Source organism: Chelonoidis abingdonii, chromosome 1 (genome assembly GCF_003597395.2).
Source record: "Chelonoidis abingdonii isolate Lonesome George chromosome 1, CheloAbing_2.0, whole genome shotgun sequence".
NCBI lineage: Eukaryota > Metazoa > Chordata > Testudines > Testudinidae > Chelonoidis > Chelonoidis abingdonii.
The window spans coordinates 348,420,241-348,444,006 of record NC_133769.1 but is presented as its reverse complement, the minus strand read 5'-3'; the positions used below and the strand labels follow the sequence as shown (position 1 = coordinate 348,444,006).

The following is a 23,766-nucleotide window of genomic DNA, read 5'->3' as shown; positions in this document are numbered from 1 at the left end:
AGTTACGAACTTAAGCACCACTAGGGTCGCCAATTTTGGTTGGACATGTTCCTGCAGGTTTCATCACATGACATAATCTTTAATTGGAAATTAATCTTTTATTTCTGGAGTCTCCAGGAGAATCCTGGAGGATTGGCAACCCTATTCCTGGGCTTGTCTTTTGGAGGTGTGCAGTTTTCCTTTGAGGACGAGGACTGAGGTGTCAGATCTAGAGTGATCATTTTGTGCAAAGTGTTTGTCCGTCGATGATGTGATGTTTTTATCTTCTATCATTTTTCTTTTTGAGTTCGTTCAAGAGTGTAGTGATTGCCTTGTTTCATCCACATAGTTATTAGGGCACTTGATGCACTGGATGAGATATACCACATGTTGTGATAGGCATGTGTAGGCCCTGTTCATCTTGAAAGGTGGGGTGTTGATCCTCGGTTTTGAATCTGTTGTTACAGCAGGATCTGGTGCTGCTTTGAGTGGTTATGTCCTGGTCACCTCCTTTGACTTCCTGTATAGCACAGGTCATAGAATTTCACGAAATTATTCCATTACTGTGCCCAATAACTTGTTTTCAGCTAAAGCATATCTTCCAGAAAGGTATCCAGTCTTGATTCAAAAACATCAAAACTTTTCTTAATACAATCCTGTAATATTTGGATTGAAAATGTTTATTTCCAAGCCAATAACTATTTTAATTTTTTTCAATAACAAAAGCTTTTTTCTTAGTTAATGTTCTTAAACTTGTTGTTAGCAATACTTCTTTATAGGGCCTTGAAACTATCTGACAATTTAATCTTTAGTTTTGAATATTAAATTATTTTGCTCATTTTCCAATTTGGATGTGGCCTGAAATGAGTGGCTTTTCTAATCAGCTACCTAAAGTGTTTGTGTGTTTAACAGACTGTTGTTAAAACTGAATTATAAATTACTCATTTATCATATCTGGCCAAAGTGAGTGATTAATTTTCATGATTGAAAACATAAGAGTACCAGATTAACAGTTCTCCAATGGGAGAGAAGCAGGGATGAGTCCCATTGCTATAACTGGCAGTCTTTTCTACAATAAGTGTTGGAGTCATTTGTGTTTTTCAGAAATTTGCATTAGATTAAATGAACTAAACAGCTGCCCACCTCATGTCTGTTTTACTTCCAAGATCTCTTAGATCTATTGCATGTTGATTTTTGTATCAATAAGCCCAAAATTTAGTATAGTAAATTGCACATTTTACAAAAATAATTGTCCTAGAGTTCCCAGATAGTTTATTTTTCACTGAAATCACACAATAACCATACCTTCCACACACACTAACTCAGAAGAGCAATTTGACTGTGTTTGTGCCATTGCGAGTAAGAATTCTGGGTATTGTTTTAAATGAAACCTCTGGAAAAATGTAGCCACTATGCCTGTCTTTCTCTGGACTGTAGGTACATGCTGTATTTCGCTGTCTTCGTCTTTTTCTTGAAATGTTTCTGCCTTCAGAATCTTTATCTTTCTTCTTCATGCTAACATCCACAGATCAGATCCAATGGATACTTCAGTGCGCTTGCAACTTGGAGGCAGAACCACACCAGGCAGTCAGTGGCAGGAGGGGAATGCCCTGCCTCTTCAACTCACCTCCATATTTTTCTGCCATCACGGTGGCTGGCAGCTCAGTCAGACCTCCCTCCTGCAGAGGGAAATTCCAAACTTTACTTCAGTCTTTTAGGCTAACAGTTGCATTGAGTACTGACTAGCTAATGCCCAGCTCTATCCTGTGGCTTCATTTAGTTTTGGGGAGACAATCTCCGCAGCTCTGCTGCCTTGTCTGAGGTATTAGTAGCAACTGGTGCCCCTGTAGGCTTCAGGGAGGGAGCTGGACCCAGAAAGCCAGAGATGTCAAAGGAAAGGATTGTGCCTCTTGCTTCCACCCCTGTAGAATGCAGTTTCCTTTACAGCCCACTCTGGGTGGGGTCAGCTCAGCTCCCCCATCCCTGGCAGGAAAGGAGCTAGGAAGGACTGGAAAAGAACTGGCTCCAGGGTAATCAGCCCCCTTCTGCCTGAAGATGATTGCACCTGAGACCCTCTAGCCCATGCCAGCAGCCTTGCCTGTGACTATGGAACTCAGCTGCTTCCTCCCCTCCACTTTCCCCTGGGTTGCTGACAGAGGGCACTAAACGCAGCAGAGATGCTGCCAATGCCAGAGAGTTTGATGAGGGACCCTTGGGACTCTCTTTCTCCTCTTGCTGCCACTTCTGTAACAGCCCCTCTCCCTAAGTGGGATCTTTGCGGATATCCCAGGCTGAGACTACAATGGGAAACACAGACCCATCTGACCCATGTGGATCCCATGCACTAGAGAGGGGTAGAGCTTCTGGGAAGCCCATCATTGAGACTCAGCCTGAACCTTCCTTCAGAGAGAGTCAGAAGGGGGCCATGCCTCTCGAGGTTCCTTCCAGGCCTACGATTCTCTGTGTGGGAGAGGAGACAATCCCAAGCCTCTCTCAGGACAGAGAGATGCCAGCCACTTGAAGTATTTTCAGAGCTGTCTCAGAGCCCAGTTTTATTCTGCCTTCCAAAGCAGAATTATGGGGACAAACTCTCAAGGGAGAAATAAATAAATAATAGAATCACCACTGTTTCCCAGTCACCCTCGCTGAGTGCAATGGGACAGATAATCCAGCACCCGGTTCCTCTGCTCACTTCCATGGAGTACAGCCTCGGGGATAGTCATTAGTGTTGCAGCCTTGGGGATAGTCATTACTGTTGCAGTCCCCTGATCACCCTTATAGAGTAAACATGACAGATCAGTGCACAAAGGACCAGTCTGATACCTCTAGGCATATGTACACACACTACCACAAGGGGAACTCTTCCTCCTTAGGGAACTCCAAATGAGAGTTACAGGTTCAAATAGGTTCAGTTAGGAGATCTGTAATGGCCTTAGACAGCTGTAGCTACCTTCTTCCCAGCATCTGGCTATGGATTGCCAAGAGGGACAGCAACCCATATCTGGAAGAACAGTCTCCATTTTATAAGGCCACAAGGTTCCTCGATGTGCACCTATCAAAATTGAACCTAGTATTGCTACCAAAGATACATGCAGCTATTTTTCTTTGTGCTCAGGGAGTAGGCATTTCTAACAGTGAGAGATTTTTACCTGAAGCAATGGGCTTCTCGCCATATGGACCCTTCACAGGCAGCCATGTCCAAGCAGGTCCCTCCTCTGAGCATGAAAACTCTCAAGCTGCAGCAAACTGACAAAACAAATGCCAACAAGTCATGTGACACCATGATTTCTCCACAGGATTTCACAAACAGTGCTAACATAGTGAATATTGTAAAGAGTATTGTAAGCAAGACATGAGAAGTAATTCTTCTCTACTCCACGCTGATTAGGCCTCAACTGGAGTATTGTGTCCAGTTCTGAGCACCACATTTCATAAAAGACATGGACAAATTGGAGAAAGTCCAGAGAAGAGCAACAAAAATGATTAAAGGTTTAGAAAACATGACCTTTGAGGGAAGATTGGAAAAATTGGATTTGTTTAATCTGGAAAAGAGAAGGCTGAGAGGGGACATAACAGTTTTCAAGAACATAAAAGGTTGTTACAAGGAGGAGGGAGAAAATGTGTTGTTCTTAACCTCTGAGAATAGGACAAGAAGCAATGGGCTTAAATTGCAGCAAGGGTGGTTTAGATTGGATGTTAGGAAAAACTTCCTAACTGTCAGGGTGGTTAAGCACTGGAATAAATTGCCTAGGGAGGTTATGGAATCTCCATCATTGGGGATTTTTAAGAGCAGGTTGGACAAACACCTGTCAGGGATGGTATAGATCATACTTAGTCCTGCCTTGAGTGCAGGGGACTGGACTAGATGACCTCTTGAGGTCCCTTCCAGTTTTATGATTCTATGAATAGTATATTTGTGGTCTCTCCTAACCTAAAAATCACATGGCTTAAGGGCTTCTCCTTGGAGGAGGAGGAGGAGGAAGAAGTGGGGATTCAGATCTGTTCCATCCAAATGTATGGTGCTTTAGTTCTTCAGATCAGACGCTCAGACGAAGCTGTTACCAGCTATCAGAGATACAATGGGAACTTCATGGAAAGATGAGGCTATTCAGAGTCATCAGAAAAGTTGACTTATGATTCTGACTCCTGCCAGACATTCCAAAAAGGAATACAAGTCATGTGGCAAGTTGAAGTACTCATTGCAAGTGGTAACTAGTACCAGTGCAGGGTTAGTAACTGTCCTTTATTGCCTCAGAGCTATATACAGCTCAACCAGCCCTGTCTGAAGTTAGATCCCTGGTTGGTTTAAAGTTCTCTCGATTTGGGAGTAAAAGGACTATCCATAGCTTTGATCTAATGAGGTCACTGAACATTGCCCAAAGTGGGTACCCTATGGAACTGTGCACAAATTTCAGGAACAGATTTAGGACGTAGAAAAGCCACAATATAAATGAAATCATCCATCTTCGACAAATGGGACCATTGCAACCCACTTACCCTCCTATTTCTAGTCTCAGAAAATCAGGGACAAGCAGAGCAGGACCCCATCTGAAACATCTAGATAAGTTCCTAATTATGATTAGGGCAAATTTAAAATCAAGATTGGATGTTTTTCTAAAAGGTATGCTGTAGGAATTATTTTGGGGAAGTTCTATGGCTCGTATTATACAGGAGGTCAGACTAGATGATCACAGTGGTCCATTCTGGCCTTGGAATCTAGGAATCTATTAGAGGCTTGTCTTCAAAGCATGGCCATCTTTCGATCCTCAGACAATCCTAATGTTTTTGAGTCCTTTTTCTTTTTCAAACTTTGATTATTACCGTTTTGTTCCAGGGTCTCTCCAGGAGCCTGTTAGCAAATAATATTGGCTTTACAAGAGAAGGAAATGCATGCATCTTTTCCTGGACAGTGTTTTCTGATCTAGGCCCTATGCAGAGAAAGCTGAAGCAAACACACAGTTTGGTATTGTTCCTGGAGTGTCTTGGATTCTGCACAAACACAGACACATTGTGCCAAGGAAGTCTATTAAAGGTCTGGGATGAGGATGAATACTATCAGGTACAAGGTCTTACCTCAAGAATATTAATAAAAGATGAAGATGATCATAAGAAAAACAAGTAGTGTCACAGAAACAAGAATCCACTTCTTACTGGAGCTTATTGGAAATTCTGATTTCATGCATAGGCACGCTTCAGTAATCCACAATTCATATGATACCTATCCAGTAATTCTGGATGTCCCCTCTGCATCTTGCCCTATATCATTGCTCAGCAGAAAGCTAGTTCCAGTTGTATATTCTTCACTCCCACAACTGGGAGATTTCTTTTTGTGGTGGGATCTATATGATTCTGTCCAGGGAACCATTTCCAGAAAGAGAGAACACAGCACCACCAGCTGGAAGTCAGTGGCTCAATGAGGTCTCCGAACACCTCCCATGGAAAACAGACCTGTTCTGGTCACAAAGGTCAGTGTGTCTGTGTCACAGAGGGGTGTCTGCTTGTGGCTGTGTCTGAGGAATAGCTCCATCTGGTTTGACACCCCTTCTGATCTTTTATTTGTGCTGTGGTCCCTCCTATGCTCCAGGAGTTGCAGTGCCTCATCTTTGTGACTTGGGGCGCTCCCTGGACTGGCTGGCCAGGTATCATTCCCCACAGTCATCCAATTCATGTCAGAGTGGCGTCTCTAGTGACCGGTGGGGGAACCCAGGCCTGCCCTCTACTCCGGGTTCCAGCTCAGGCTCTTGAATCAGAGGCCAAGGTCTGCATGGTCCCAAAACTTGCTCCTGTTTCCCTGGGCTTTTTCCTTTCCACCTCTCTCAGGCTTCCACTCCACCACCCTTCTGGGTAAACCTTCTGTTCAGGGATAGGATCCCAGGGCTTCTACTTTCTCCCTGGGTTTCCTCCTTTCCTTCTGCAGCCCAGAGAGTAACTGCTGGCTTCCACATTACAGCCCCCTTCCTGCTGCAAACGTTCTAACTTTATACCAGCCCTGTCAGCTCCTGTTCAGCTGGGATCCATTCTCAATCAGATCTTTCCTATCAAGCCTAACTTTCCCACATCTGTGGCCTATCAGATTGTTTAGCTCTTTCTGAGCCACATTAACCTTTTACATGCTAGTATGGGGGTGAGCACCCCATCACAGTCTGATAGTGTTTTCATAATAACTGGGAAGAACATAAGCAGACCTACCCCAGAGAGAAATTCTCCTCTCCTGGGCGGAGCAAAGTTTCCTATCTCTGTGTGCATTGCCCACAAAAGGGGAGATGAACACCATGTCCTTCATGGCAGAAGTCAGATTGGCAGCGGGGCTGGTGGTCAACTTCTTTGCACCTCGAAACAGAAAATGAAGTGCCCTGTAGTCTGTTTCTGTGTCACGATCCAGGATGTGGGGACATCTTACAAAGCTTTACATGTTCCCACCTTTTCCACTACTCCCAAAAATAGGAACCAGGAGAGGTAGAGTGACTGTTTATCCCTTTCTGGCTGAAGAGGCTATGGCTTTCTGGCTTGATTAACCTAACACTGGATCTTTGGATGTCTGTCTCACAGAGGAGGTCTGCTGTTGCAGGATGAATCCTCTATCCAGGAACAGACATGTTTAAAATGAACGCTTGAATTAAGTTGTTATTTATGTCCTGGACCCCAAAAGAGAAGTCAACTAATCCATAGTTTAACTACCAAGTTAAACCAGTGAAAGAGCCTTGAATTCCTCTGGAAGTGCTGTATTGTGGATGTTTAAAAAAAGTTTTGTACAAATCCCAATATATTATACTTCCTTATGGTACCAACCTTATCCTAGCTGCACAAGGTCATAAAGCACAACCTCAGAGCCTCTACTATTTACAGCACTCCGCAGAGTGAACCCCTGCAGGGTGTATCATTATGTACTACCCATCCTAATATAAGCTTCCTTTTGGCTATGATTTCCAATCAGATGAGTTTTTTTATTTGCTTTGGGGAGCTTTCTCTAATGAGACCCATTATTGTAATTTTAATTCAGATCAGTCATTCTTACAATGGCCATGGAATTCATTTCCTAAGCAAATTCAGGAAATAGTCCTCCTTCAGTTAAGCAGCAAGTCCAGTACTTAGAGGCACCAGCATTCTCAGGTCAGAGTAGGCATGTCTCCTGTACTGAGGTCTGCTAGATAGCCATTAGTTCACCAAATTCTGTATATTGGTCATCCAGTGTTAGCAGATGCCATTTTCTTTCTGTTGTCAGGAAGACAGAGGAGCTACTTACATAAAATCTACCTTTTTTTGGATGTCCGTAATTAAAGGATGAATCTGCTTCCCACTCTGGAGGCGCATTACTATGAAGATCTGATTGTAATGTGTAGGCGGACCTTAGCGTAATGAAGAATAGGAAAACGTATCTATGCTTACCTGAAAATTTCCTTTTGTTTAGTAATAAGGTGGACAGATCTGGCTCATCCTGGAGACAAAATGGATCATCTACAATAGCAGTGGAAATTGACATCCATGATTTTGAGTTTGTTGTCATAATTTGGGATTTTTCCATAATCTGCAGTAGAAGAATTTCTTCTTTCAGTGTATATTGAGGAACACAATCTGTAATTTAGGAAAATAGATTTGAATTATGCTGTTCCAGGAAGCAGGGCATTCTTCTGCTGCCAGTGACTGACAGTTCTGGTTCTGCTCCAAAGCTGCAAGCTGGCTGAAGTATCCATTGTAATGAAGCTATGGACCTCATTACTCGAAGAAAGGGAATTTTCAGATAAGCATGTATAAATTAAAATTTTCTATGAACTAGTATATCTCAGCACAGCCTTGATTAATAATCCCTAAAGCCATGGTAAAATTCCAGTGAACTTCAAGAGATTTCAATTTTTCCAAGAAAATTGCAGAAGATTTTTCGTGGGTTTGTGAGGGGATCACCCCACTACCTTGCAGTGTGTTTTTTAACTGTTTGATGTTTGCTCTGAGGACTGTAGTAATGCTGAATTGAACGTGAGTACATTAGAGAGGTCAGTGTAACATATATTGGTGTGTTGGAGTGTCCTGATGTAAATTTGCTAGTGTTTGGTAGCTGGTGTTGTGTTGGGTGATTGTTGAGATATCTTCTTGTTTCCATGCTATTCAGAATTTGTGGTGTGTGGGAATATGTCTGAGAAACTTTAAACTTGCAAAGTTGCAGGGTTGGGGGGAGGTGATTTTGAAAGTCATTTTGTTTTTTCTCTTTTATTTTAATCTGTTTTAAATGTGAGATCTGACAATCTAGGGCTGGAGACAGGCCAATGGAGTGGAGAAAAGGGCTATCCAGGGAGTGGAATAGCACTTCAATCCGATCTCTGGTTGTTGGGTTTTGGATTTTAACCAACACTTTAACCAACACTTCAGTTTCGTCTGTTTGGATTTTAACCAACAGCTTTAACCAACACTTCAGTTTCGTCTGTCTGGCACTCAGAGCTTTTCATGTGAAGCTGGAGCCTGGCAATTTGAAAAGCTTGTGTCACCCAGAGGAAGCTTAAATGTAAAGCTTTCTCCTCCGTGGTATACAATTTTAGAGCAGACTTGACAAATTTCAGGATTAAAGTAAAAATGTATAATTTTGGTTGCTTTGAATGTTATTAATGTATTAATTTCTGTTATTTAATTAACCCTACTAGTTGTTATCATTACTGTCTTCAATTGTTATTGACATATATTTGAATCATTGAATATATTTGTCATTCCGTGGATGTTCCAGAAATTGGGTTTACAAAAATTTATAGCCCCATGGTGGTGTAGAAGACTCCGATTACACTCAATTATTTTATCAACATTTTCTTAATGACGAGTGTTAGGAATTCTTAGCAGTCATCATTAAGAAAATATTGAAAACATAAATTGAGTGTAATGGTAATGGGGGGTTTCTTCTTGATCACGGGTGCTATATAAATAATTAGATTCATGAGCATCCACTGACTCACTAGTGGGGCTAGGGGCGGTTCCTCGTAATTTGTCACATCTGTCAGCTGCCATTGGCAGAATAGATTTGGTTTCACAAATTTTAGAAATAACTTTTAATTTTATTTATTGTATGTCCCATTATGTAGACAGTGTCCAAGGTATTCTAGAAATGAGTTGGATCCCAGTCCTACAGCTTGCTCCATATGAGTAAAATTTGAAGCCCCGTGGTTCATCTGGCTCTTATATTAAATGGACTTTAAAAAAAATCTCCGGAAAATAATTCCAGAATTCAGAAAGGGAGTATTCTAAAAGGTTGTCTGTACAGAGTTACAGAATATTTTACTGCAAAAAATCCATAGAAAATTCAGTTTTACTTTGAAAGGTTTTTTGTTCCACGTTTGGAGACTGAATTCAGTCAGTAAAGAGTAAAACAAAGGATTTTAATTCAACTTTGAGAAGCAATCACAATATGCTTTTAACTCTATAGCCTGTACCAATGCCTTCCTAATAGGAGAAGCTAGTTTTGTAAATTAAGAAACTAGAAAATTCACTTCTTTTTTTAAAAAAAAGCAAAAAGGGAATGAGAGAAAAACTTGGATCCTGTATCAACTCCAAAATAAAATTGACCCCAGAATCACTGCTGTCTGGTAAAAGGGCATCTTCATCTTTATCTAGATCTATCTGTGTGCACAAAAAAAGTACATTAAAAGAACATTAGCAAGTTGCAAAGTCAAGCTCTGAAAAGTTAGAAAATGCCAGCATTCCGCCCTCTGGTGCATATGCATTATGATAGCCTTAGATTATGTGATCTCTCATTATTTTTTCCTCAGAACCCCTGCCTCATTCAGTGCAGACTGGATGATGTTCCCATAACGAGCAGCTATTCAGTATTTTGTTCTCTCTTTATTGTTCATTGTGTGGCCCCATGCCTTGTTTACTGCATGCTACTCAAACAGGGCCGCTCTGGGTTTTTTGCTGCCCCAAGCGAAAAAAACCAACAAACCTCCGGGAGCACAGCTGCCAAACCGAAAAAAAACAACCTCAGAAGTGTCCAGAAATGCCACCCCTGAAATTGTGCTGCCCCAAGCACATGCTTGGTTTGCTGGTGCCTAGAGCTGGCCCTGTACTCAAAGCCTGTTCTAAAGACAGACTCACAATTTCCTCGTGGTCTTTCTGTAGCAGCTTATCATTATATAACCTGAGTTCTTCACAAATATTAATGAATTTATTTTTACAATACCTCTGTGAGATGAGGGGATATTATCATCCCCATTTTGCAGAGAGGAACTGAGGCACAGAGAAATTAAAGTCAAAAGTATTCACTAATTTTGGATGTCTGGTGTGAAGAGCATCGGGCCTGATGATGTAACACTTTACATGTTCAAAGCACAGCTCCTATTAACTTCAGTGGCTCATTGCTTCTGCAGATCAGTCCCCAGGATCTCTAGTCAGTCACCCAGAAAATGAGGAGCACACAATTAATTACCATTTATAAAAAGTTTGGATTAAGTGACCTGCCGAGCATCACATGGGAACTGTGTGGCAGAGGGAGAGAGAGAATCCCGTTTTCCAGAGAAGCATTCAACTGCTTTAACCATGTTTTTTCTCCTCCTTCTGCAGTCCCCTGTCACACTCACTAAAGATTTTCCAACTTCTGCAACAAATGAGTCAGGGGTCCTACAGACGATCTTCTTCATTACACAACCCTGATCCATCTTCAGAGAAGGCTGTGTGATGAACGGGGCAGGGATCTCATGAGAAGATAGCATATGATCATGCAATTAAAGACAGCATAGTAATACATATGCACAAGTGGGGCAAAATAAGGTTGTGCAGGCATCAGGGGCATTGAGAGCAGAGGAGAGATTTGCGTTCAGTTCAGGTGTCTTGATCCCCGCCACAGCCTGCTGCTGTTACTGGGAAAGTCACGCTCAGCCCCAACCTTGAACATGCCCAGTGTGCATGGATCCTTCCAGGTATTTAGCTGCTAAAATCTAAGTCTCTATTGAGCATGTGCAAGTTTTGATTTTCAAAAACTAATAAACTTGGCGAAATTTGGGCAGATTTTCACAGAGCCAGCAAAAGGCCCATCCCTTACGCAAAGACTACCCCTCTGCCAAATGTCACATCCCTGCTCCAAAGCCTGGGGCACAAGAGCTTCTCTCAGAAAAGGTCCCCATAATTTTTTAACGTGGGCAAAACAACGTATTTTTCCCTTGCCTTGTTCTCAGAAAATGCTGGAAAAAAAAATCACCCCAACTTGAGGCAAGACACCCGTCATGGAAAACTTCAGCCCAAACAATTAAAGTTTGGCAAAGTCATAAGCCGTGAAAACAGGATCTAATAATAGAAGTATCAGGCGATCTTAAAAGGGCTGTGTTACCAGCACCACCAATAATGTTTTTATTTGTATTCTCCATTGTTCGCAATGTTACTCTGGAAGTTTGGAAGATGTATCTTTCCCTGGTAATAGTGTCATATTTCATTATGCGAACATCAGTATTTTCCCTCTCATTCTGGCATTTTCTGTGCATTAGGGACATTATAGAAATAATAAAAGCATTGCGTTGTATTTTGATTGGTGTTGAAATTAGCATGGCTCATTTTGTTTTGGTATGCTACATCCTCGCTGTACTGCCGGTATTGTGGATTATTTTCTGTCAATCAGCAGAAGTCTTAGAATAGGATTTCTTTAACTTGTGCTCATGCCGACTGCCTGTCTTGCTCTGCAGCAAGAGAGCAGAAGTACAGTGGGATCATCTTAATGATGGCAGACTAGTGATAAATTGGGGGTATTGCTTTCTGTTTACAAATGATCTGGCATTCATGGGTTTATTGAGTGAAGCAACTGCTACTTCCAGAGGTGTTAACTTCACAGTATGGAACAGGCAGATCCACTACCACTCATGCAGCCTTTTAAAAATGATAAATAATATTTTTTAAAGTGCAGTGACAAGAAACTGTTTGGCTGAGCTCATTCGCAATGAGTCTTTCACCTAGGGTGAATCGGGACAGTCCCGATTTTTGGATCTTTTTCTTATATAGGCTTCTATTACCCCTAACCCCCATCTCGGTTTTTACACTTGCTGTCTGGTCACCCTACTTTCACCTCTAGATTGCTGGTTGCTCCAGTAGTGACTGACAGATGGTGATTTAGTGGCTTGTGAGAAATACAATGATGGTCTCAGTCCAGTTCTCAGCGGACAAGTGTGAACATCACGAAACTGCAATCCCAACCGGTATTAATTGGCACCCAGGTTGACGGTCTCTGAAGAGAGATACCCACTGCTGACACACTGCTAGAGCAGGTCCCTCTCCTCAGATGAGTGATTGGATGATATGGCAGCACCCATCAGCAATGAAAGATTGCCCACAACAGTTGTTGTCTGTAAAGAGAGGGTTTGAGTCTCCACAGCTGTCAGTCCAGCACTTTCCATGGTTTCAGTTTTAAAAAGTGTGGTTAAAAACATGGGGAGGGTGGAACAGCTTGCCTCCTTCCTAAAAAATGCTGTGCTTTTGCTGCTGATCCCAAGACTACTTCAGTGTTTACTCTAAATCTAGGTTTCTAGTTGCAGGGAGTGAACAATGTCAAAGGATAAGATTTCCAGAACAATTTTACTTTCTTTGAGGACTGGGAGATGGGACTTTATGTTTTGTAAAGAGAAAAAAGGAGACATTTAGACAAAAATAACCCATTGAGCAGTTAACCAGCAGAGCCATCGCTGTCAATGGTCGGCACAGCCAGACTAGAAAGTATGTAATATCTTGGCTGACCACCATCAAAAATTGCTATTGTGGGAATTGGCATGTTAGCAAATTTAACTGAAAACAAATCCAAGCTTCTTTCATGCAAGAAGTCTCTTTCTGCCTTATTACTTAACTTGTTAAAATTGTACTTGAAAGATGGAGGAAAGCTTGAAATGTATATTGATTGATTCTTTTTTTAAAAAAAAAAAGAGTATTACTGAGTCTCTCGACTTTTTGCTGATCTTGGATCATTTCATTTTCACAATATTTCATAATTAAAATTATTAGTAATTCTGTTTTAAGTCCCTGCCAACTTCCTAATTAACTCTTTTTTTCCCTCATATTGCAGTGCTTATTTATTACTGTCAGCTCGCTATATAGTTTACACAATGCACCAGGAATTTTTACCAAGAATGTCTCTGCTTTTGTTCTGTTGATATATGTATCTCTGTTTCCACTGCAGCCATACAAATCATGGGATTAATGAGCTGTCAGATTCTGGGTAATGAATGAAAAAATGACAGAGATCTTTTCAGAATTTAAGAAGAAATGTGCTAAATTTGTCATCAATGCTATAAAGAAATCACATCTCTTCCGTGTATGAATCAGGAAACTTCTAAAAAAATAAATAAAAATTGCAGTGGTGCAAAGACCCCACGTGATCCCCTGGTGAGCAGTGGTTATTTCCAATTCCGTTTCCATCTCTTTTGGCATCCCTGCTCAGGGGCTGTTTGAGAGAGAGAGGCAGGAGAATATGTTTTGGAAAAAGTAATAGATTTCTACACCTGAGGTTCTAGGTTCTTAGTTGAACCCCAGCTGGAGATTTTTCTGTGTTCTCTCTTTTTGCCTATATGAATTTGCTGGATTTCTTGTTATAAACATTACTCCTTAAAGGGAAGACCTTGCTGACTGCCAATGAGTTATTTTTCCATGTGGGTCTTTGTACCTATTTACAAAGTTTCATAAGATTTAGATTCCATAATTATTCTTATATATATATAAATATATTTTTATCCAGGTGACGGTCACAGATGGAGGCATCTCTCCCAAGCAATCTACTGTTTGGGTGGTGGTTCAAGTTCTGGATGAAAATGATAACAAGCCTCAGTTTCCAGAGAAAGTCTATCAGATCAAGTTGCCTGAGAGGGACCGCAAGAAAAGAGGGGAGCCAATCTACAGAGCTTTTGCATTTGACAAAGATGAAGGACCGAATGCAGAAATTTCCTACAGCATCGTGGATGGAAATGATGATGGGAAATTTTTTATTGACCCTAAAACCGGGATGGTTTCTTCCAGAAAGCAATTCTCAGCAGGGAATTATGACATCTTAACAGTAAGGCTTCATTAACCAGAAGAAGCACACAGCATTTGATGTTTCAATAATATGTTTTTTAAAGTTAGTATAAATAATGTCACATAGTTTTCCCTAATTTAGGAGTTATATGTAAAACCTTAACCTATTAAGAAATCCAGTTGTTATACGAAACTATAGATAAAGAAATAAGCTCTTTTTACTCTGAATGTTTTCATACTATAGCACATAATGAGTTCTTCTCAGATTGTTCAAAAGGTAGATCTTCAAAGCATCAGTTTGTCTTTCCAATGCACGGGAAAAAACGTAGACCAAGGGCTTGTCTACACATACAATAGTTGTACCACTTAACTATACCACTTCAGTTAAAACAATACAGCCCCCTTAGTGTGGAGGCAGTTATACTGGCTTTCATAAGCCGATTATTTTTGGTAAAAAAGTGATGCATCAAAGAGCGGGGGTTGGCTTATAAACGGGTCTAGACCAAAATTTGATGATTTTAAACTCTATGGAATCATTGAATTGAATATCTAATACATTGTTGTTTTGTTTATCTGGAGCGTCTGTAGGCCTGGAGCCCCACAGCAAACTGTGGCCACTGGGACTCCATGCCTGTTAATGCTCCAGGTAAACAAAACGTCCAGGTCCACTAGAGGCTTACCCTAATGGGCCAGGAGCCAAAGTTTGCCAAACCCTGAAACATAGGGTTAGCTTATGAAAGGGTCATATAGTTTTTGCTCTTTTTACCTAACCATCTTGGGAGATCTGCTTATAAATGAATGGGCTGATGAACGAGTATATATGGTAATTATACTAGTATGGCTTATAGAGGCCATCTCAGAGATCCAGAGAGGCCCGGGCCACTTCCAGCTTTGAGACCCCCTAGCCATAATAAAAATAAAAAAATGACGATACATGAAAACAAAATATGGCGCCAAAAAAAGAGTGAGACATAATTTAAATTCTTTTTTATTTAACAAATGCTTTTCTAGCCCTTCTCTGTGCAAATGCACTAATTATTGAGGAAAAATCTGTATCAGGTGTCTAAATTTGAGTCTCCCTTTGAGCTTGAGGCCCAGGTCAAATGGCCCTCCTGGCCCTACCCTCTTATTAGCCCCGGGTTTTTGCTTGTAAGTGAAGGGGAATAAGCTGTACTGACATAAAGCACTTTTACACTGGTGTAACTTCACCCACACTAGGTGCTGCACTGCAATAACTATTTCAGTAAAAAAAATCACTGCCTTAACCAAAATAGTTATGGGGCCCAAAAACTGTGCAGAGCAGGCCTGAGAGAGACAAGAGATGTGTGGTATTTTTTTGATAGAATCAAATTTAGGGGCATATGAACTCCAGAAATCCATATGTATTGAAACACTCTTGTGTGATTGAAAACGATTGATGGTAGGCACTTAAACAAAGGATAATGACAGCAAAGTATTGAGTGGGCGCAGGTGTCTAGTAGTGTGCCACATAGATCGATGTTTCATCCTGTCTTATTTCACATCTTCATCAGGGATCTAGGTGTCAGCGTAAACAGCACAATGAAAAGGTGCCTTTCAGATCTCACACTGCGAGCCAGGTCTCTCTCACTTCTTGGGAATTGGGTTTATTAATAAAATATTGTAATGTAAAGTTCAGCTCAAGTCTTCTCCCCAGGCCGAGTTCCCACTCGGATTCCTACCCCAGGACTGCTCAGGATACAGCCTTGATCCTCTCTCTCTAAAGAGCCAACCCTTCTTAAATCCAAGCAGAGTAACAAGCCACCTGCTGTAGTTCACCAGATCACCTTAATCTGTTTCCCACAAACCACCTGTTACAGTTCACCAGACTACCTTTATCTATTTCCCAGCAGGATCAACACTGGCTAACAGGATATGGTATTTCAGGCAAATACTGCCAACCTTTTAAAAAGTGTGTTAATCACATTAATTGATGCTATACATATATATTTATAAATATCTCCTATAGTGTATAACTTGAAAAAACACTAAAATAAAGGAAAACTAGCCAAACTTTCAGGATGTTGGCATAACTGACCAGAGCACCCACATGAAATTGTATTTGTAATCCCCATTCTCCCTTCTCTGACCCAGATGTTTGTCATCCCATGTCTTTTTCTACACATAGGGCTTGTCTGTCTGGAGAGTTACTGTACAGTAAGCTGCGCTTTAAATCAACAGCCCTATAGGCTGCTGCACACTACGTCACCATGTGTACCCTGCTGCCTCTCACTAAAAGTTCTGCAGTATGCTTTGACCTACTGCATTCTGAAACAGCGGTAGGTCAAAGTGCAGTGTGGAACTTCTAGTGCATGGCCACAGGTTCCATGCAGCCAATTAGCACATAGCAGGCTACAGTGCTGTAGATTTACGCCCCAGCTTGCCAGGCACTAACTCTTGGTATAGACAAGCCCCTAGATTGTAAACTATTCCAGGCAAGGATCACGCTTATCAAGCACCATGCACATTGATAGTACAATACAGGGGTCGGCAACCTTTGAGAAGTGGCATGCCAAGTCTTCAGTAATTTAAGGTTTTGCGTGCCAGTAATAAATTTTACATTTACAGGGGCCCCAGACTGGCAGTGGGCTGAGTGGGGCTGGTGTCAGGGACAGCAGGACTGGGAGCAAGGACCCCGGATGGCAGAGGCTGGCGGACAGACCCCCAGACCGGCAGTGGGCTGAGCCATCCAGGCTGGCAGCAGGCTGAATGGGACTGAGACCCCAGCTGGCAAGGGGCCGGCAGCCAGAACCCCAGACCACCAGCAGGCTGAGCGGGTCCGGCGGCTGAAACCCCAGACCGGCGGCAAGCTGAGCGGCTCAGCCAGCTGACAATCTGGAGTTCCGGCTGCTGGCTCCTGCCAGTCGGGGTCCTGACCATTGGCCCCGCTCAGCCTGCCTGGGGTTCCATTTACCCAGGCCAGCAGCGGGATGAGCAGGGCCGGCGGACGGGACCCCAGACCGGCAGCGCAGGCGACAAACGGAACCCCAGACTGGTAGCGCACTGAGCCACTCAGCCCGCTGCTGGTCTGGGGTTCCGGCTGCCAGCCCCTGCCAGCGGGGGTCTCATCCATCAGACCCACTCAGCCCGCTGCCAGCTCGGGGTTCCATCCATTCAGGCCGGCAGCGGGCTGAGTGGGGCCGAGACCCCGGCTGGCAAGGGGCCGGCAGCCAGAACCCTACACCGACAGCTGGCTGAGCGTGGCCGGTGGATGGAACCTCAGATTGGCAGCAGGCTGAGCAGCTCAGCCAGCTGACAGTCTGGAGTTCCGGCCGGGGTCATGGCCGTCGGCCCTGCTCAGTCGGGGTCATGGCCGTCGGCCCTGCTCAGCCTGCTGTTGGCCTAGGATTCCATTCACTGAGGCAGGCAGCGGGCTGGGTGGGGCCAGAGGCCGAGACCTCGGCTGGCAGCAGCATGCCAGTAAAAATTGGCTCCCGTGCCGTAGGTTGCCAACCCCGGTATAATATAAATAATAATAAGAATTAACCCTAAGTTAGGAAGAATTGTGAACACTGAGGGCAGAGAAGCAACATAAATAGATCTAGAGAAACTGAAACAAAGAAAGAAAGTAATCATTTTGGAAAACTGGTTGAAATAATCCAAAACATGATACTGTAAGAGACTGAAGGATGATAGCATACTGAAAAGTTAATAGTTTTGCAACCCAAGTGTGACAGCAAAAAAGGCCATTGGTCCATATATATGTCATGTCATGGATCATATTTGTGTTCGCCAAAGTAGGTCTGTTATCTCAGCTGGAATCTCTGAGTAGGACTCCAGTAATACAAATAATGATGAAAATAACAACAGCAGTGTAAACACAAGATATAGGAATTATTTAGACTGGAAATAGGAGTAATGGGGTGAAATTAAGGGAAATTTGGAGAAGTTTATTAATCATAATACTTACCTCTTATATAATGCTTCTCATCAGCAGGTCAATAGTGCAAGTGCAGAGGTAAATATTATTATCTCCATTTTACAGATGGGGAAAATGAGGCATAGAGTGGTGAAGTGACTTCCCAAAGGTCACCCAGTAGCTTAGTGGCAAAGCTAGGAATAGAACCCAGGTCAAACTTCCTGAGAGTGAAAGCTTATTACATTTTAGAAAAGTCTTTATGAAAATTACATTAGTCCAATTCTGGACCAGTATCAATAAAGCACTGGTAGACTCAGGCACCAATGACAGGTTAAAAGTATGAATTATTTGACTAGAAACATTTGACATGTACTGTTAAAAAGCTGAGATTCTTACTTGTCTGTTACTTGTAGCATAGAATCATAGACTATCAGGGTTGGAGGGGACCTCAGGAGGTCATCTAGTCCAACCCCCTGCACAAATCAGGACCAATTTCCAACTAAATCATCCCAGCCAGGGCTTTATCAAGCCTGACCTTAAAAACCTCTAAGAAAGGAGATTCCACCACCTCCCTAGGTAACCCATTCCAGTGCATCACCACCCTCCTAGTAAAAAAGTTTTTCCTAATATCCAACCTAAACCTCCCCCACTGCATATCTTTTTAGTACTGGCTTGGCGAGCAGATACAGACCTTTACATCTCATTAATGTAAATGCCATCTTGCTATTTTCCCTGTTTCAATGACAAAATATTAATGCCTGATATCTCACAAAAACTGCAGCAGATGTAAAATCTATGGAGCTAAGCTATGGGTGAAAAGAGCCTATATAGGATATTGAAGTCATCATCATCTATCATGCTGATATTATTCAATAATAATTATTCAAAAACAAATATTCAATATTTGTTTTGTTAGTTCACGAGTCCCTACAATACTGCTGGTGTTATTTGAGAGAGCCAGTTGTAGTGGTTTCTGTCCCGTCCGCATAGCAAGGATTGCTTCAAACCCCCGACATAATTTTATTTTGTCAAGTTCCCCTCCCTGCCTCAGAAGTGCAGAGAAGACCATAAGCAGTAACAATCCCTTTAGACATAAATTCTATCTCAGGTATTAGTTAGTTAGTTAGTTTTAAAAAAAATTAGCGCAAAATTTAGTTTTCAACTAAATGAGATTTTAACAAGTGAAAAGTGTCTGCAGAAATTTTTGATTTTGGATGAAATTTAGCGACATTTGATACACAGGAGGTCCCTTCAGGTCTTAACCCCATGAAACTATGGGAAACTTACATATTTAGGCTGAAAACTGAAATATTTTGAGCCAGATATCCTGTCACAGTTCCTCATGAAGGGCTTTAGTTCAGTTTCCTCATGTCCCCATTGTCCTCCCTGGCAGGGCCATGTCCCTCATGACTCACCATGGCCAGGGGCTTTCGTGATGCAACCTCCTCCCTCAGCAGGAGGAATAACTGTAGTGCATGCTGGGGGTTGTAGTCCAATCAGGGAGCCTGGACCGAAAGGGAGCATGAGGTCCTCAGAACACAACTCCCATGAGGCCAGCAGCATTTCCAAATCAAACCATTTTGATTTTCACTGAAAGATTAAACTTTTACATGAAAAATTTTGACAAAAATGATTTTGTTGAAAATGTCCACAGTAAACCCAACTTTACCTTGGTGGCAGGAATATACTCAAGATGCATTGACAGAGCAGCATCTTAAGCCACCGTATGTGTTCTCTCTTGGCATAACAGATAAAAGCAGTGGACAACGGACGACCCCAGAAGTCTTCAACTGCGCGCCTCCATATTGAGTGGATTAAGAAACCCGTACCCTCACCTGTATCACTGACTTTCAGTGAGCCCTTCTACAACTTCACCGTCATGGAAAGCGATAGAGTGACAGAAATTGTGGGAGTGGTCTCTGTGCAACCCGCTAACATACCTTTGTGGTTTGATGTAGTCGGTAAGTTTGAACTCAGTGCTGTGAATAGGTATCAAGAAAAACACCTCAGGATGTGTGGTTTTGAGAGTAAGAAAACTAACAGTGAATTATCACCCAAATTAAAAATGTGAGATGCTGAGATGAAAATGCCTAATTTAATATAATAATTATAATACTCATGCTTTTGTTATGACTCCTTAGCTAAGCTGAAAAGAAAGCGCTGGATGGCTGGATTGTTTTGTTTTTTTTCATAGTGTGTTATTTACTGCAATCTTGATGTCTGTCATTTAAATTCTATTATCATACTTTGCTAATCTCATTTCTAAATGTATTTATGGTACTTAGACTTGCTGTCCCTCATTTCTCTCTTCACCTTTTTTCTGCATTCTGTTCTTTTTTTTCTGCTTCCGACTGCCCTGCTTCAAGGTGGCAAGCATGCTCGAGAGATGTTCTATATTCTACAGACAGCTTGTGGGCAGAACTGTTCAACAGAAGGTACCCTTAGTGCAAACACATTTGCTAAAATACAACTATCCAAGCTGCCTTTTTTTTTTTTTACAAGTTCTTTGAAGCAAATTAGATTACATCTTTCGTAAGTGTCTGTGACAAAAGGATTTGATGCACTCTTTTCTATGACAACTTTTATCGTATCCAATTATTATCCCTTTATTCACGGATTTTCACAATTTTAACAAAAAAAAATCATATGTTTTACAGTTCAGTGCTGTCCGTTTAAAACATGAAATGGAAAAAAAATAGGCGTTAGCAGCATCAGCATGTGGGTTGCAAATGAAGCCACCAAAATGATCATCTTGAATGCAAGCTGAAAAAGAGAAATACATTTAGATGTGAGATTTCAAGCACAAAATTGACTAATTTGCCTTCCATAACTTTGCTTATAAAGGCGAGGGAAGGAAAGCAAGCATGGTTGTTAAAAGGCAGGAGAAGGCATGACAGTAGTAATATTTTAAATGCAAAGGCAAGTGCAGTAGGTCTGTGGATATCAGAAAAAGAAGGGAGAAGGAGTATTGCTTAGCAGCTGGAACAGGGAACTAAGAGTCTGCATTCCTGAGGTCTGTTCGCAGCTCTGCCGCTGATTTATTTGCGTGGCTTTGGGCAACTCACTTAACATCTCTGTAACCTTTCTGTCCTTAACTGTCAATCTGTGCAGATCAGGAAGGGAAACTATTGTGTTTCTTCTTGTATCTGTAGCTGGGTTTCTGAGATGCCAAATATCATTAAAACTAAACCCAATGCTGTTGTGCTCTTGGGTTCCTGTTAGCCCGGGGGTTGGCAACCTCTGGCACGTGGCTTGCCAGGGTAAGCACCCTGGCGGGCCAGGACAGTTTGTTTACCTGCTGCGTCTGCAGGTTCGGCCAAGCGGCTCCCACTGGCTGCGGTTTGCCGCTCCAGGCCAATAGGGGCGGCGGGAAGCCACGGTCAGCACACTCCTCAGCCCGCACTGCTTCCTGCAGCCCCCATAGGCAGAACCTGCCGATGCGGCAGGTAAACAAACCGGCCCAGCCTACTAGGGTGCTAACCCCGATGAGCTGCATGCCAAAGGTTGCCGACCCCTGCATTAGCCCTTTGAGAAGAGCAAAACACATCTCTTATTGTCTTCCCTTGCATTCTTCGGTAGTTTTAGCACAGCATGAGTAGTTTATATTAGCATCATGTTTACATTCCCTTCCTCTTGCTGACCCTAACTATCCTCCCGAGGGAGCCCCCTCCCCATTGATTTTATTGTCACTTTTTGAACTAGAACTTCTTGTTGGACTTCTCTGCCCTTCATCCCGTTTTGTCTTTTGCGCAGAGAATCCCACCACTCTCATTATAATGCTCTCAACTTTAACTCTGAGAGAAGGCTGCTGCTTTCCAGCTACATTCTTACGCATCATTGTAATTATTGCTGTTCCAGCACCTCCTCATAATGATGCTCAACATGTTTACCTCCCAAAGAGGTGGCTGATGAAGAGTATTCGTAGTAATTAAAGCCCGTAGTTTGCAATTCAACTTAGTACTTACAGCTAGAATAGCTTATTTACTTTTTAAAATAGGTTTTAGTTTATTCCCCCTCCCTCTGAAAAAAAAATCCTGACATTGTCCATAAAGACTCGTGGGTTTGATACTGAAAGATGTTGAGTCGGCACCAAGAGGTGTTGAGCGCCTAACTTCCATTGACTTCAATAGCAATTCTGGGCGTGCAGCACCTCTCAGTACATTGCAAGGTTGATTCCCTAGTCTCCATCTGTGGCCATCTACTTTATTCGTAGTAGTAGTTCTACTGCAGTAGTGCCTCCTAGCACCAGTGTGCCTGGTGCTGTGCAAACAAACAACAAAAAGGTGGTCCCTGCCACAGAGAGCTTTCAGTCTGAAGTATTTTATGTTTAGATTAATTTAACTGCTTCTAATCAGTGTCAGTTACCATACGGGAAGCTCTGAGGGACTGATGGCTCCAGACAGCTGTTTGGGAGCAACACTAAAAGAGGGCAGCAGCCTTGCCCTTATCTGAATTTTGCACTTGCATCTCCATGAACATCCCACAGTAAAGTCAACGGGAGCCCTGCATGCTTATGTAAGTGCCTGATTTAACCCAGAGTTTGGAGTTCAACCTTTACGTTTATTGGCTTCATAAAATATATGAGAACCAGACTCTCCCAGTATCATGATTTTCCTTCATTATTTTTTTTCTGATATCTGCTTGCTTGTTTGTTTAATTTGGAATTCACCTCCTCACATAGGAGGCTACCTTCTATTTGGGCCCTTCTAATCAATAATGGTTGAAAAGTCAAACCCAATTTCTGTTTTCAGCGTGTATTCAATGTGTCTGTCAGGTCACACCGAGCCCACAGCACTGCATTGCGAAGGCCCTGTATGCAAGAGCCCATTTTCTCAGTTTTTTTGTTATATTTAATCACTGATGGATAAGAAACTCATTTTCAATGGAATAGAAGCTCCAAGACAGTTGAAATTCTTTTTGTTCCCATGTAAACGGAGCCCTCTCTGTGTCTCTGTCTCTTTCACCCCTTTGCACTGGTGGTGGGAGTGGTACGATAATTAGTGTGCTACTTTTGCTGCATTAGCTGAGCTGCACGGTGCTGATTGTTGCTTATGTAGCATGTTGCACAAAACCCTTCTGACACTTTCCCAATAGGTCTCTCTCCATCCCTTCCTGCTGCTCCTGATGTAGGCCTTTGAAAGGACAGGCATCTTTTAAAACTAGAGCAGGACCTTCCTACCCCATTGTGCTTAAATTCCAGTAATTTCAGTATCCCTGGCTAATAATAATGTAAACTTTCTCCTGTGAAAACGACATTGCACTGATTTTCACTGAGTGCCAAAAACATGTGGTTCCCCAGCCTCTTTTGAGTCATCTGCTATGAGAAGTGTGTACTATATTTCTTGATATTTTTCCCCTACACCTTAATTTTCTGCCCTGTCCTCAGCTTCTCAGAAAAATCATAGCCTTGGATTTGCTACTAACAGCTACTTTGCTGAAATTCAAAATATCTCTGCAGTGTCCTTCTCTTTCGAAGGGTATGTCTACACTACCTGCTGGATCGGCAGGCAGCAATCGATCCAGTGGGGGACAATGTATCGTGTCTAGTCTAGACACGATAAATCAATCCCCAAATGCTCTCCCGTTGACTCCTGTAGTCCACTGCAGCGAGAGGCGCAGGCGGAGTCAACTTCATGTAGCTGAAGCTGCGTTACTTAGACCGATTTCCCCTTCCCCCATGTAGACGAGACCTAAGATAATTGTGCTACATATGATGTCTTGCTTTGCATGTCGTTTTACTAATATTTCTAAAATATGCCATGTTTTAACTGAATGCTGCAGTTGAATTCAGAATACTTTGTACCTGTTTTGCCAGCATATAGATTTATTTTAGATCCGCCAGAACTAGAAAGCTAAATTTCCGATCCTGATCTCTCCCTGAGTCTGAGTAATTTGGGCTGTATCTCTTTATGCAAATACCAGAGGCAGTTTAAACTCTTCCTTGAGACCCTGGAATC

At 42.3% G+C, this 23,766-nt stretch overlaps 1 protein-coding gene across 1 annotated transcript in view; it reads left to right on the top strand.

Moving 5' to 3' along the window:
* Window positions 1–23,766, top strand: part of FAT3 (FAT atypical cadherin 3) — a 518,717-nt gene that overhangs the window by 340,596 nt on the left and 154,355 nt on the right. Inside the window, 3 exon segments of the mRNA XM_075061745.1 lie at window positions 13,658–13,972; window positions 19,560–19,770; window positions 20,176–20,244. Of these exon segments, the coding sequence (XP_074917846.1) occupies window positions 13,658–13,972; window positions 19,560–19,770; window positions 20,176–20,244 (595 nt within the window).